The sequence below is a fragment of the Chaetodon auriga genome, chromosome 22 (assembly GCF_051107435.1).
Source record: "Chaetodon auriga isolate fChaAug3 chromosome 22, fChaAug3.hap1, whole genome shotgun sequence".
Taxonomy (NCBI): Eukaryota; Metazoa; Chordata; class Actinopteri; order Chaetodontiformes; family Chaetodontidae; genus Chaetodon; species Chaetodon auriga.
The window spans coordinates 15,630,629-15,645,232 of NC_135095.1; the positions used below are offsets into that span (position 1 = coordinate 15,630,629).

The window sequence follows — 14,604 nt, forward strand, 5'->3', positions numbered from 1 at the left end:
AAATGTGCTGAAACACTGATTCATAGAATTGAAAATAATCAGAGTTATAAGTGACTACCACCTTCTACTCAAGCTAAAGTGCTGGGCTGTGAGCCAAAACGCAACAGAAAATCTGTTACTGTCCAAATATTTATAAATAAGTGTAAGAAATATGATATGAAAGCAGCCACTTAACTGGCTGACTTTCACTTCCCAGTGCGGCTGCTCCACTGATGCATTTAAATGAGGTGTCAGGTGAACGGTGTCGCTTGCACCTGCTGCCTGATGGCGACTTTGTCCGTCCCTCTCCTAATTGGGCCTCTGTATTATTGTTCACCTTGGATAACAGCACGGACGCAAAGTGCAAACAAAAGCTAGAAATGCCATGGCGTTCTTTGGCTCGTCACAGAGGCGTTTCAGCTCCTGGAAGGTCAGCGCAGAAGCCAGATAACACACAAGCAAACGGCACCTCTCCTTGAATGTGTGAGCGAGAACTCGTGACTTAATGTGCGATGTGTAAACAACAACGCTATCAGAAATAGCCACGGGGGTGCTTTCTGTACATCCTACATGTGCACAGCAGTGCTCGCGGTTGTCCTGGTGATGTGTGGTTGTGGCTGAAAAATATCTATTATTTTTTCAATACTGTCTTCTTTTACGACACATGTTCAAATTTCTCTAGCTTTGGACAAAACCAGGAGTTCCTCTGCCTCATACAAAATGGTAGTGAACGGGAAAGCCCATGCTGCACAAAAGCAAACACCAAAACAAAGCATGAGGAGCTCTGGAGGTGTATCGTGTAGGATTTGTGTAGGATTTGTGTAGAAAAATGCCTGTATTCTCTTACTGTCTTCTTATTTTGTTGTGATTGGGACGTTTCTGGGCCTCAGCTTTAGGGCGGTGGGTGTGTAAGCCCACCGCTCTGTGGCGGGTGTGCAGGGCATGAGCTCGGCCTTACATATAAAAAGGGAGCAGCCAGACGACATCAGTGTCTCTGTCTCTCTGCTGTCTGTCTGTGGCATGGATGTATATAAAGAGCTGCAGGTCTGTGTGTTTGATGGAGGAGGGGGTTGTGACTGACACACACACGCACACACAGCACTTTGGCTGCATTCATTCACACAGAATCCAGCAATGCGGCAGCTTCCCGCAGGGTTGCGCAGAGGTGTGGGCGTCCTTATTTGTGCTTTAGAACCCAACTGCCTTGAAACAATCAGAAAATAAACGGCTCATTTCTCTGATTCACCGCTTTGCTCTTATTAACGCCGCTCCCTCTCTTCACTCACTCTCCAGCTCGCTCGCCCACCGCTGCGCTCCTGTAACTGTGCCTTTAAGCAGGTGAGCATGGTGTCATTTTTCCAAATTTTTTTCTGAGAATTTGGGTTTCAGGAGTGTAAAACAATACAACTTAGAAGAGCTCAGACTGACACCATGGATGGCTGCCTGCTGCTGAGGAACCAAATACAAGAAGAAAGCAAAAGCTTGGCTCGCCAACCCTTTCTGATAGTGTGAAAATTAAGAGAGCGAAGAGAGAAAGGAAGGTTACAGCAACTGCTAAAGGTTGGTGATGTCGCTCACCAAAGACAGACCAGAAAGCAAGATGAGCAATCGTGTATAACATGTGCACACATATGCACACACACACATCCAACGCGCTCCCCCATTCACAACTCGGACTTTTCAATTTCATTCCATCAGCTAAAAACATTGCCTCCCTTATCACTTTTCAGACAGCTCGGCTCATTTGCTCAGAGCTGAGTTTATGCATACAAATTCACTACTTAACTTGCTAATGAAAGACCCCCGTCTTGTGCCTTAGAAACCTCAGCAGACAAGTGCTACAATGGCTTGGAAAGAACGAATTCCCAGGTTAGAGAGCTGGTGACAGCAGCCCCCAGTAAACAGCGAGGTAAAACAGACATGGCACCTCAGCTCTCGCAGATGTAATTACAGGAGCCACGGCATCTGCGCGACTGTCTCTGCAGCAGTGTAATGAGACCAAGTCGGCGACAGCAGATTTTTGGTGTTTGGTGTTGAATGACACGAAGCACAAAGCCAAAGGCTCCCACACATCTCCCAAAGGTGGGCAACGGAGCACTGAGGTGAAATGACTCGGGCACAATCTCGCTGAAATGAAATGTATGATGATTTGTTTTTAAAAGAAGAAGCTGGGGGATCGGTCTATCTGAAGAAAAGTGGAGGGAAAGAATACAAATAAGGCGAGAGGGGAAAACTTCTAGCTTACGCCTGTGAGGCAGCAAATAGACACCATAGGAATTTAGGCTAAAATGTCATTTGAAATGAAAGGATGTCCATGTTTCCCAGAGAAGGCCAAAAACTGGTGGCTACTACACCGAGCTGCTGTAGGACTTAACTTCCCTGTTGTAAGATGCGCAATTATTAAAATATTAATCTCCGCAGAACAACATTACGCCCATATGTGACAGCTGAACATTAGGAGACAAAGCTATGGACTTTAATCTGCTCTTATATCAGCCTCCACTCTTCTGGGAAGGTTTTCTGCAAGACTTGAGCCACAACAGCGTAAGTGTGGTCGCCCACTGATGTTAGGTGATAAGGCCGAGCCTACAGTCAACATTCAGCTGAGATCAGGGCCCTGCCCAAGTTTATCCACACCGAACTGGGAGAGCCTTTAAACTTTATCAACGCAATCTATTGTCTTAACATCACTGTGTGCTAGGGTGTCCACATATTTTTGGCCATAAAGTGTAGTTCACAGCAGCCACAATTAAAAAAGATCAGTTTTATGTCAATCAAAATGGCACCAGGTATGTCCAAATCATGAAAAAATGCCAATATATGCTCTTTGTGAGCTGGATCTGACATAATCTAAATTACTTACACTCCAACTGCCGGAGTGCAAGAATCGAACAAATCCTGACAATGCATAATAGGGATGTCCTGTCACTGTAAAACCTAGTTCTCTTAATCAATAATTCATTGGGATTATTTTCTGAGGCATGACAGGGTCAATAGGTTCATCGTTGAGAAGCTACTCGTGAAGAGATATCCTGCAGGCGACGGTATATTCAGATTCAAAGCAACACTGCAGAGGTTACAGTCCTGTAAATATCCCTGCTGAGCTTTCTGCTTTCAGGTTAAGAGTCCTTAACCCCTGATCCAGAGTACTGTTGACTGTGTGCTGACTTAGTGAATGCGGGTCCGTTAAAAGCCTTTGTTTTCCTTCAGTGCGAGGATGGTGTTTTCAAGGAGGCTGTAAAACTGCCTTTCACAGACCTTCAGACAGGCTCTGACTTCAGGAGGAGGATGTGTGGAAAACAACCCTGTGCCAGCACTGCATTTGGCAAAGGCCAGGGAGAGAAATGGACAATCGTACAGTTTATTTGACAAGGCAGGAGCTTTGAGAAAGTCCAGTTCACTTCTTCTTAGAGATAATTTCATTCTGTGTACAAAGGCTTCTGCTGTCTGTCTGCGAGGCTCAGAGCAACAAAGACAAACCGAGAGAGACACGAACACCTAAAACACTACTGTAAGTCCATCCACCAGCACTCACTGGTGAGGCAGCCGAACCCTGCCAACTGGAAACACACATTTGTTGCCAGGCAACACCAGTGACATCAGCAACCTTCATCATCACCCCCCTCCCCTCCCTCCACCCCCTGCCAATGGCACTTGGGTCTTAAAATAGCGCACAGATTATTATCTGGCTTCGAAATGGCAGACATCTTCTCATATGCACATAGGGGGAAGTGAGCCGGGCTGCCGGTGGCTTCAGGTGGCTCAAAGGAGACGCACTCTGCAAGCGTGTTGGTCCTGGGTGAGTGGGAGGTTAGCAGGGGGTGTTAATTCATCTGTGCGGGTCTGTGTGCATGTGACAGAAGCATATTAACACAGACAATACGGCGCTAATAAAGGTAAAGGGGAGAGATGGAGGGGGAAGCGCAGGTGAAATGAAAAGCAGTGTGGTGTAATGTCTGGGTTGATGGGACAGGATGAATCAGCGCATCAGATGACGGCGGGAGGCTGGGAAATGATTGAGTCCGCTGCACATGGGAATAACGAGCCCACCGATCACTTCCACTGTGCGTCAGGGAACTAATCTCGCCTGCACCAGCCAAGCGATTCAGAGCGAGAACTAATCATCGAGCTAAATTGGTCAAATTAGTGAAATTCTCGTCTGTGAGCTTGTTAGCGCAATTAAATCTCCAGCAAAGAATGTGTAAATTTGATGGTGCATGCAATCACTGGCAAAAATGTATGTTTGACAAATCTGTCAGTGGTTATGTATTCCTCAGAAAACCCCCTGAAACCCAAGCCTGCTGGCAGTATCTTTTTATATCTAAGGGGCTGAGACACGCTTCAACCCATGACCTCCCCTCTGCTGTAGGTCTCTCTCCACAGCACCACAATGGCAAACTGGCTGCTTTGTGTCAGCTGACTTACTTTCATTTTTCCAACCAGGGCCTTGTACTGATCTAAGGAGAGCTCTGCTGAGAGCGCTGCTGGCTCTTTGTCTGATACGGCTGTTTACCAGTCAGCACTGATACACAGTTGGCTGCGAGGTAAGGAAAGCCCCCAGGGGATGGATGGGAAAATGATACAAACCAAACTCTGTGCTGTTTTTAATCTTTTCAGCCTGTGCGCCGAACACAGTTGATGAACTTTTTCCAGCCTTGGGAGACGATGTCAAAGATGCATCTTTTATCAGGAGCTGGAAAACACACACTCTGTTTGATAAATAAAGAATTGTGCAGTGATGATACAGCAGCTCTACACCGAGGAGTTGGAGAATACACTTCAAAAGTCTGTCAGAGACGGGCGTCTGGGGTAGGGGTTCAAATAAAATCAAGTGACAAATATTTCATTTCATTTATTATTAATTTAGCCAGGAACCTTCCACTTGGAAGCGTGTTGAGAATAAACTCCATGTTTTTCAGCTGTCAATGACACACGCTCTGGCTCGCCAACTGAAACGCTAAAGGAGCAACTCTGATCCACTGAAGTACAAGAGAGTTTAATTGAAAATGACCTTGCATAAGATTTCAATTTTATTCCTGCCAAACCTTCAATAACATCAAAAATCTGTATTGTATACAGCTGTACTCCAGAATCCAGGTATGCTGCTAACCTGTTACCCAAAACCCTACAGGAACTCACATTATTCTACATCAAAAATGTTGTGTGCCATTCTGTTCGCCCACTCTTCTCATCATTGCTCATGGTGGCTGTTTTCTCACCATCGATTACAGCTTTCGGCTGCTGAATATCACATTCCAGGACTACAAGCGTGCAGCTGGAGAGATTTATGAGCGACCGCACCGGTGATTGATTTTGTTCAATTTCTATCTAGCAACTACAAAGGGCAAAGCACCGTGCAAGTGGAGGTACAGATTTATCAATATTTATACATGAAAGCCAAATGTGAGAGAGAGCAACGTAAGGGGAGTGCCACACGTTTGACGGATTTGTTGATTCTGAGCTGGAAGCCAGAGGGAAAACTCTTCAGGTTCAGATTATAATGAGATTCTTTAGGAGGAGTCTGTCTCTGCTTTCTGTGATGAGTAAACGAGCCTTGAATGCTTAACTGCTTGCCATTGACCAAGTGGCTTCTCTTTTGCAGGAGGGGGAAATGAGGGAGGGTTGTCTAGGGACAGACATTGCTAAAAAGTTGCTTGATCGATGTTCTGTCTCCTGAGAGACCGTCGAACTGTGACTCCCAATGCAGGCGACTCGCGAACTCAGAGCAGGCAGAGGAAAACTCTATACATCTCTTACTGGCATTTGATACCTGCACGTCAATATAAAAATAGTGATAAATATAAACTGCTTATATGTGCAGCATTATTGAATGAGGCTTTTGGAAGAAGTCCATACGTTTGAGGCTGCTAAGTAATCAAGGTGTGCTTGGGCAAGGCACTTAAATCATAAAGCTGGCGTTCATTTATATCTTTATCATTAACAATTACCCTGAAGAGACTAAAACCAACAATGAATTAATCCTGACAATAAGCAAGTTTCACTGCCTGTGTTGAAAGAATGGAACAATATGTTTTGTGCCACAAGATCTAGCAGCTGCATCTAAGCTGCATTAGGCTGCGGCAATGCTTGTTAGTATGATAAATTAATTATTGGCTCCAGTCTCTTCTGGGAAAGTCTTAACAAAGATAAAATAACGGCAGCTGACAGTGAGTGCTGCAGTGATGTGGATGTGAAAAAGGTGTTGCTGGAGAACAGGTGAGCTCAGACTACTCAAGACAAATAAACTCTGAAAAGTTGCTCTGCTCCTTCAGAAACGGCAAACTAATGACGATTTGATGAATATGTATAACATGGTAGGAGTCTCTTTCACCCACGCAGCTGAAGTCAAACTGCCTCAGACACACAAAGAGAAAGCGAGCGAGACGAGGAGTGACCCATTCTACCGTGAAGAAGTGGAGAACACATTTGGACTGCAGCATTGGCTGCCAGCTGCCAGTTATTGAGTTTAGCAGGGGGTGAAAAATCCAATGGGATTTACACATCTAGACAGAAATCAAGAGGACGCCAGAGGTTTTTCTCCAAACTCAATAAATTACCTAGGCTGGGATAGCCACAAAGTGTGACAGCATTTTGTTTGGGTGGACATGTGTGTCTGTGAGGGAGAAAGGAAGCGAGACTCAAACTTGCCTGAGAAACAAACACCCCTATGTTCAAGAAAGAAATGTTGGCTCGCAAACAGTGATTCTGAACAGAGAAAGATGGAAATCAGCAGCTCTGTTCCACACATCTACGCTAAAGAAAGTGCTAAACAAGTCCAACCATCTGCACTGCCGGTCACACACAATCTAAGATGGAGGTCCGGGTAGAGAGCATGGGATGCATTCAACAAAGAAGAGCAAACAATTAAATCACACAGCACCAAAAGGCTTGCAAATGTCATAATGTTGTGTTTGCCTGTGTGCATTGCAGCCCATTCCAAACCCTTCAACTCCCCCACAGCTCATATGAACAGTAAATGCTCGTCCAAAAGCCTTATGTAATAAAAAGATCACTGCACGGATATTTAAACTGAGCATGAAAATACCACAGAGAGGGAATTCACTGCCATTACAGCGCTGCTGCGAATCGATTGATTTTCACTTTCCATGAGGCCACTGCTAAGCACAGGCCCACAGTGTACATAGCTGCGTCCCAGTTCAGGGGCTGGATGGTCACCACTCAGGAGGGGGTGACCATCGGTAAACCCGCAGACCAGAATGAACCTGCACCTGCACCATGAATGAGACAGTCCAGGCTGACAAAGACAGAAACTACTGGTGGGTCTGCTGTCTCATAAAAGCAAAAATGGCCAAGTTTACCACAACAAAGTTGCTCTCAAAATTGCAGACAAAGTGGTACATTTCCAGACCTCTGAAAATAACACAGGAGTCTATTCCTGGCTTCCATCATATACGCCATGAAGTGTTGATCGTGTTGACCATTAAGGGCTATCTGAAGTAAATGACTGTACCTTGTGGTGTGTATATGTGTGTGGGGCTAAACATTGGTACTTTATTGGCAGAAAATTGACAGGCTTAGGTTTGTGGTGCAGCTTTGAAATGGAATGCAGCATATATGTGATAAGCAGACTGCAGGATCAGCCACTTAATTGCAAGACCCTGAACTGATTGATCATATTTCTGCAGTATTGCAGCGTCGAGCTCTTCACACTTCCACTGAGCTCGGACAGACCAATCAGCCAAGTGGGCTAATCTGCGCTCAGATCAGAGTGTGCTGCCTGTACAAACTCAAGGTCGATGGCTTTCCAACGGTCCAACAACACTATTGATTCCATATTTAACACAGATCTGTCGCCTTGTCCGGCATCGATCCTCCATTCGCACGGCCAGGATATTACAAAACAAAGAGACATCCAATTGTGCCCGTTCGCTGTCGCTGGCATATTTATCATCGTTGACTAGAACTTGGGGAGGACGGCAATCAAAAGCGGGGCACGACATTAGCATGATGGCACGCTGCCTGAATTCAAGCCTCCCATCCAAGAGGCTAACGGCGTTACCCATTCAACAATCACTACAAACCGAGGCCTGAGAAACAATGCAGGGAGAGCAGGGAACCCAAAATTCAAATGACACGTTATCGTCGACACCCACAACAGCTGCGTTGTATTGTCTAATGTACGAACACCGGACTGCGAGTTAAGGGGCATGACCTAGTAAGCCTTTAAAATGACAGCCATGACTCAGCCTCTGTGAGCATGACATTAATTTAAAGTGCACTGGTGCAATGCGGCACTGAGATATTGACTATGTTAATGGCTTTAAAGGCCTCCTGCAGGAAGGCCGATTAACCAGAACTTATTGTTAATCTTGTTCAAGTGAAAATCGACAGAATTCACATGCAGTTGGTTAGGCCAGGCTTTGTGTATTTTGGACTCTAAGGTAGGAATAAGAGGGTAAACACTCATTACCAAGTTGCCTGACTGAATGCATGCTTCAGTGGGAAAGCTATTTCAATTTCTGCTCCTGAACTGATGGACAAGGTTCCCATGATTGTTTTCTTTCCTTTATCTCCTTGTGAAGCACACAGCTGAGTCCTCACATATCAGCCAGTCACTCAGTGTCTCACATGGGAGCAAAGGCAATTGAACATTAGTGAACTCAATGAAAGGCGACGCCAATCAAACCCATTGTTTAAATGCAGAGCTGGAATGTGACCAGATAAAGAAATGCTCTTTGGGAGTTTTCTGACCCATCTATGGCTGAATATGAGGTCACAAAATCTATAGTACTGACAAGAAGTTGCAGAACACAGATATCAGCCTTATTGCATGTATATAGTGCAGAAAAGTGCACATTTCAAGACAAAAGAATTATGTCTGTACTCCAAAATGACCTCCAGTGAATCTCCTAATTATGATTGTGATTCAAATAACTGGTGCAAATGATGACACATCACATTATGTGACGATCAGTTCCCAGAGAGGCTTAGAAATTCAACCTGAAATGTCATAATTACTCCGGTGGAAGGGGCTCAACCCCCTCGTCTACAATAAAAAACATAGGAGGGATTAATCAAAGCGGGAAGTGTGATAAAATGTGCTTCAACAGGCTTTCAGGGAATAGTGATCTTCTGGAGTTATGTCTCTTCTCGAGGCCAAGCTAATGTCAACGGACTAATAAAAGTACAGTAAAGAACACATTTATAGTCTTCTCACTCTGATAAGCTTAACACAAGACTGAGTCTTAAAGATCAAGCTGAAACATACACAGTTCATGCTAATAAAGCACTTGAGGTCCTTGAGTATCTATGACACAAGAACTTAATCCCTACAGTTTTAGAGCATAGAGCTTCCCAACCTACTGAACTGATAGAACTAAAACCACAGGCAGCTTCACACATAGCATGTGCTAAGGGATAAATGGTTGAACAATTTTCATTTCAACCACCAGACATCCTGTGACACTAAGTCTTCCTGTCCAGTGTGGACATTTTTACATTCATATCAAAATCTTTGCCAGTGCAGCTTTAAATGCTGTGCATCATCGAGGTAAAAATCATGGTTCCCTGATTCAGATCTCTTTGATTTCTGAGTTTAGAAAGCAGAAACCTTCCTACCAGTCTGCCACCAGTGATCCAGGACAGGAACCCCAAAGCTCCTCTTTGCCCACTCCAGTGTCTCCACATCACAGCGCTCTCCTGCCAGGAATAAAGACCGCAACCTGCAAGGACACGGAGTCCATCTGTCAATCACCTTGAGGAAACATGACATGTACTCTCTCACAGGAAAGGTGACGATAACACACCGTCTATGCAATGGCAAAAAATACTTTTTATGGGGTTTTCTACCAAGTGTGAGAGTCCAGATGTTCAAACCAGTTTAAAGGCCTTAAGACAAAAATGGGACATTTTTCCAAGTTAACAGAAGTGCACTATTTACCAGAATTCGTCTCAAAGGGCCTACAACAAATTCTAGCAATTTAGTGCAGAGTAATGATGGATTTTGGCCATCTGTGTCTTTTTAAGTTTGCTAATTACACGCTTCACTTATTTCTATTAAATGAGAGATCCTCAAATCTGGGCAGCTTGTGAGCTGGTGATTTACCTCCTCGCTTTAAGTGTTTTGCAAATTGAAACACTTGTGTTGTGAAAACTTTCATATCAATTGTGAACTGTCAGGCCTCATATAAACTATGGCTGATAACTCCTCTTGATGCTCTTCACTGTGACTTATGCAATATGTCTTAAAGAAAAATAAGTTTGGATCACAACCAGTTTGTGTTCAAGGCATCGCCCTCCACTTCATTTGCCCTGTGCAGCATCCTTTCCACTGTCTCCAACAGAGTCTATAGATCTTGCCACCTTTGCTGACTAAGGATCTCTGCACCCCGCCTTTGATGGTTTACCTCCTTACAGTCACATTTATCAGGTCAGTAGAGGTGAGTCCTTGTTTGTGTTGAGAACCGCCTCCACTGGAGTCTCCCAGAGCTCAGCGCTTAGCCTCTTGCTATAAATGTCAAGGTAGAAAACACTTAATTCCACTTGTGCCTTCCATCCGAATCTTGCATTGTGATTCATCTCAAAGGCATTTTCAAGTTGGATGCCTTCCAGGAAATACAGTCTTGGATAGACTAGGTTGCTCTTTTTCCCCGAGTGTGGATGAGACCCTGAGTCATGGAGTGCCTGGAGACAACAAACTCTTGCAAGGACATCTGAGTAAATCAAAGTCCCTCCACTACGAGTCCCTCCTCTTTCAAGTTCTAGTTTCCTTCAAGTTTAGACAACTGCTCCTCCCTGGCTTCATGAAACCCTCCCTCCATGCCCTACAAGTGACCCAAATCACTGCAGTTTCTATCTTCAGCCTCCCTGATTTCTCCCACATCATTCTCTCCCAAACTCCCTCTGACGGCTGCCCGTGGCTGCTCATATCTAATTCACAACACTGCTGGCTGTTCACCACAAGGCTGTGGAGGGATCTGTAACCCCTGTAAGTGCAGGCCACAGTGCAGCCAAAGATGCTTGTCAGATTCCTACATTTTCCCACAAATGACTGCTGGTCATCACTCATCGGTCTCAACCCTCCACGACGGCAACGTGACCTTCCAAGTCCAATCAAACTTGAAATCACATTCTATCCTCTGGAACAGGCAAAAACATTTTCATCATGTCACTCTCTCCCCACTGAATAATATCTTTCCTTCTGCCGCTCTCTCCTCGGGTAATATTTCATTCTCTTTTTCGAGCACTGCTCTCTAACTTGATTGTTCTTTGGTCCCGGGAATATTATGTAGTCTGGCTGCTGTGGAGTTTCAGTCCCACTGTGATTGTGGAACATGGGCTACACGGCCAAAAAACACTGAATTCATGTCAGGAAGATCAACAACAGCCAAAAAAAATCTGCTGTCGTTGATCACCGCCCAGATGTTGAAGCATGCAAGGAGCCCATAGTTAGTTCAGCTTCACAGAACACTGCCCTCCAAAAATGGGAGCTTTAAACGTTCTTTTTTGTTTTATGGTTAATGTTAATGCCATTTTGTAACAGTTTATCTATAATGTTGCCATTCTGGAGCTAACACTGCTACTATAATGTATCAGTATGTATCAGGCATTATCATTTAAAGGCATAGAGACAAACATTATTTATTTCTATTTTATGCTGACCACCCCAATCAACTCATAATTTAAACTGACGGCTGCTTCCATTCGATTAAATATGCACACACCTTAAGTGTTTACATGCATTATGACTTTGTATCTTGTGTTTGTGTTGATCAAGCACATTAAGGTTATTTGACTCATAATAACAGCTTTAAGGAAAGAAGTACATCAAGGTCCATCCTGAAGCCTATGGATTAACAATACTGTCATTCAGCGGTCAGATAGATTATGCCCCACAGGAGCAGAGCTAAAGAGCCTGTGGAATAAATGAATGATTGACTCACTGACCCGGCAGTGACCTTATGTACCAGCTAAACAGCATTACACTCCCACTACCATGATTCCACTTATCCAAGGACAATTCAGACCCACTGTGGTTTTCAGGTTTTCTAAGGAGTTCAGAGGAAGCACAAGTTAGGAGGATTCACGCAGACAGTGTGACCTCAGATGTGGCTGTGGGAGGGCGATGGCTTGGCTGTGGGCCCAGATCAAGGACTGTGCACCGAGTCAGAAACAGCCAGAGTAAACATCCGTCTTGTGTTTTCAGGAAGAAAAAGATCTCAAGAAAAGCTCAGCTTTCTAAATTGCCTCTTGAAAACAAATAAAGGACAATATATAAAACCTTAATGATGGCAACGTGGGAGTAATTTCAGATTATACCTGCATGGCATAAAGCCACCTACATCTCAGCAGCTTGTTTGTTTTTCCCAACCTTGTTCAAATGATAATGCCTTGTTTATGTTAGATATTTACTTCACTGCCAAACATTTTGTGTCCACAGACTGAATGTAGGAAAATAATTATGTATGAGTCAAGCAACACCTGTTTCAAAATACACATCTCCACATGCATACAGCATGAGGACAAACACATTTTTAATTAATGTACAACTTTATGTACCACCAGTCAAGTTTACGCTCACATCCACTCGGGGTTAGTGGTGAAGGTGAGGCACAATGATAGAAAATGTACTCTGAAGCAAATATTCTGTCTCAACACAGACACTGTCCAACAGAGCGCTGCAGGGAAGACAGATTTTTGTAGGCCAATCCAGAAGTTAGCATCGCCCTGGTTCCCCAGACAAAACAGATACTTCAGGATACTTACAAGTTTTGTTCAACAAGGTTCAACAACACACCATACTACACACAACTTTACTGTAAACTGATAAATCTGCAGGTTGGAAAGTTTGCAAGAGTACGAGTTTTAACACAACACGACTGTGAAAGACTGGCAAGTGGATGAATTTCCATGTCTGGCGTGATGACATTAAAGTCCCAGACAAGTCTCATTTAGCCGCCTGTTCACAGCCGCCTTTTTTAAGACACCTCAAAGCTTTTGTATTTTATGTCATCAAACAAAACGAGTAAATCTCATAAGCTTGTTTAACCACAGTCGTTCAGGCATCTAGCCAAAAGCCTATTCAAAAAAACCTACTGACTTTGAGATGAGAGACCTAGAAGCACAACAGTGATAACTTATTTCAGTGTTTTAAGACACATTCCTGCCCCGCTCTATCAAGATATACAGCATGTTAATCGATAACAACTACTTCTATGCTGGTTTGCAAAGATAAGGCCACAGTAATCTTTACAGTATGACCTTGGAGAAGGCCGCATGTTCATTGGCCTTTTGTCTATGAACTCAACGACCTCGATAAATATGCTAACCTGTCAGGTCAGTGAGACAAACGAGTGAGAATAAAAGAGAGACACTGACTTAAACAAATGTGAATACAGCTGAAGTTGTTGGCGGCGATATTTTCCACACAGATGGACATTAAATCCCCAAAACTAGTGCATGAAGCCAGAATGTCTGTGTGCATGACTCCTAGTGTGTGTTGGTGTTAAGAGCTGCAACTGTGCAATATGAAGATGCATCCACAAAATGGGACAAGCAGACGAGAAAACACCCTGGAATATTCTCAGGAGTATATCTAAATGAAAGGCAAGCAAGATACAAACATCACCGGCTTTAACAGCAGCTTTTACAGCGCACCGCAGAGCACTACGGACCGGAGTCATGCATCAGTCGTTTATGAGGGAGGCTTCCAGCATTGAGTTAGTTCTCCCATCTTTAAGACACTACTGACAGAGTGTCTGCCCCTTTTGTCATGCTACATTTATGCAGAGCGCTGCTGCCATCACAGCTTCAGATGGCCCTGCAGCCAGACTCCCTCTTTCACATCCATGCTGACAAGTAATATGCCTCAGCACATTGATAAGGGACCAGGGCTAATACACTTGAGTGGGCAATGGAGGGAGTAAATGTCTCACAGTGTCAATAAACTGCAGACAGTGTTTGAGCTGTATCAAATTATCATTTGAGGTCTCTCCAGCACGAAATTATGTGTTTGAAAGTGAAGCTTACAGTTTTCTAAAAGATTTGACTATTTCAATTGACTCACTTTTGATAAAAACCAGCACTATTAACACTGACCTATCCTTCAGTATGTCATAAGAAACTGCAAAACACATACGCTAGATCTGGATCCATTCAGCGATATCGTCACAAACACGATGCTTCGATAAATTTTTCATGCGCATCTACAACACACAGCCTGGAGACGTCAGTCAGCCTGCTGAATTGAAAGCAATCTACAGAATCAATACAAGGTGGAGTTACCATGACCAAGAAACCAAATACAAGTGAGACCTCTTAAAAGAAAGGCTGGATTGCCTCAACACCTGATTCATCTAGCAAATTCAACGCAGAGACAAGCACTGACACATAAATTGTCATTAACTGCTCCTCTACGCTCACTAAATGAAAACACTTAAAATTCCAACATTAAACATTCGGTTTGGAAATGCCTTGTTTTATTGGCATGAAACCTCTTTTTGCGACTGTAAAATTGAAAGAGCAACATCGACCAGACGCTGAAGCGCTCTGTGCTAAAATGAAACCATGTTTCATTGCTTCCTTTGTACTGCTGCCCTCTGTCACAGTGGCGTGCTTTGTTCAGCGCCGAAGGGAAATGCAGTAATCTTTCACCAACCTTCCTCC

The 14,604-nt window shown here is 44.0% G+C and overlaps 1 protein-coding gene across 1 annotated transcript in view; it reads right to left on the bottom strand.

Moving 5' to 3' along the window:
* The window catches only part of acss3 (acyl-CoA synthetase short chain family member 3), a 34,543-nt gene that overhangs the window by 8,358 nt on the left and 11,581 nt on the right, over positions 1–14,604 (bottom strand). The window contains exon 9 of the mRNA XM_076722440.1: positions 9,559–9,662. Coding sequence (XP_076578555.1) covers positions 9,559–9,662 — 104 coding nt within the window. The remainder of the gene's footprint in view (positions 1–9,558; positions 9,663–14,604) is intronic.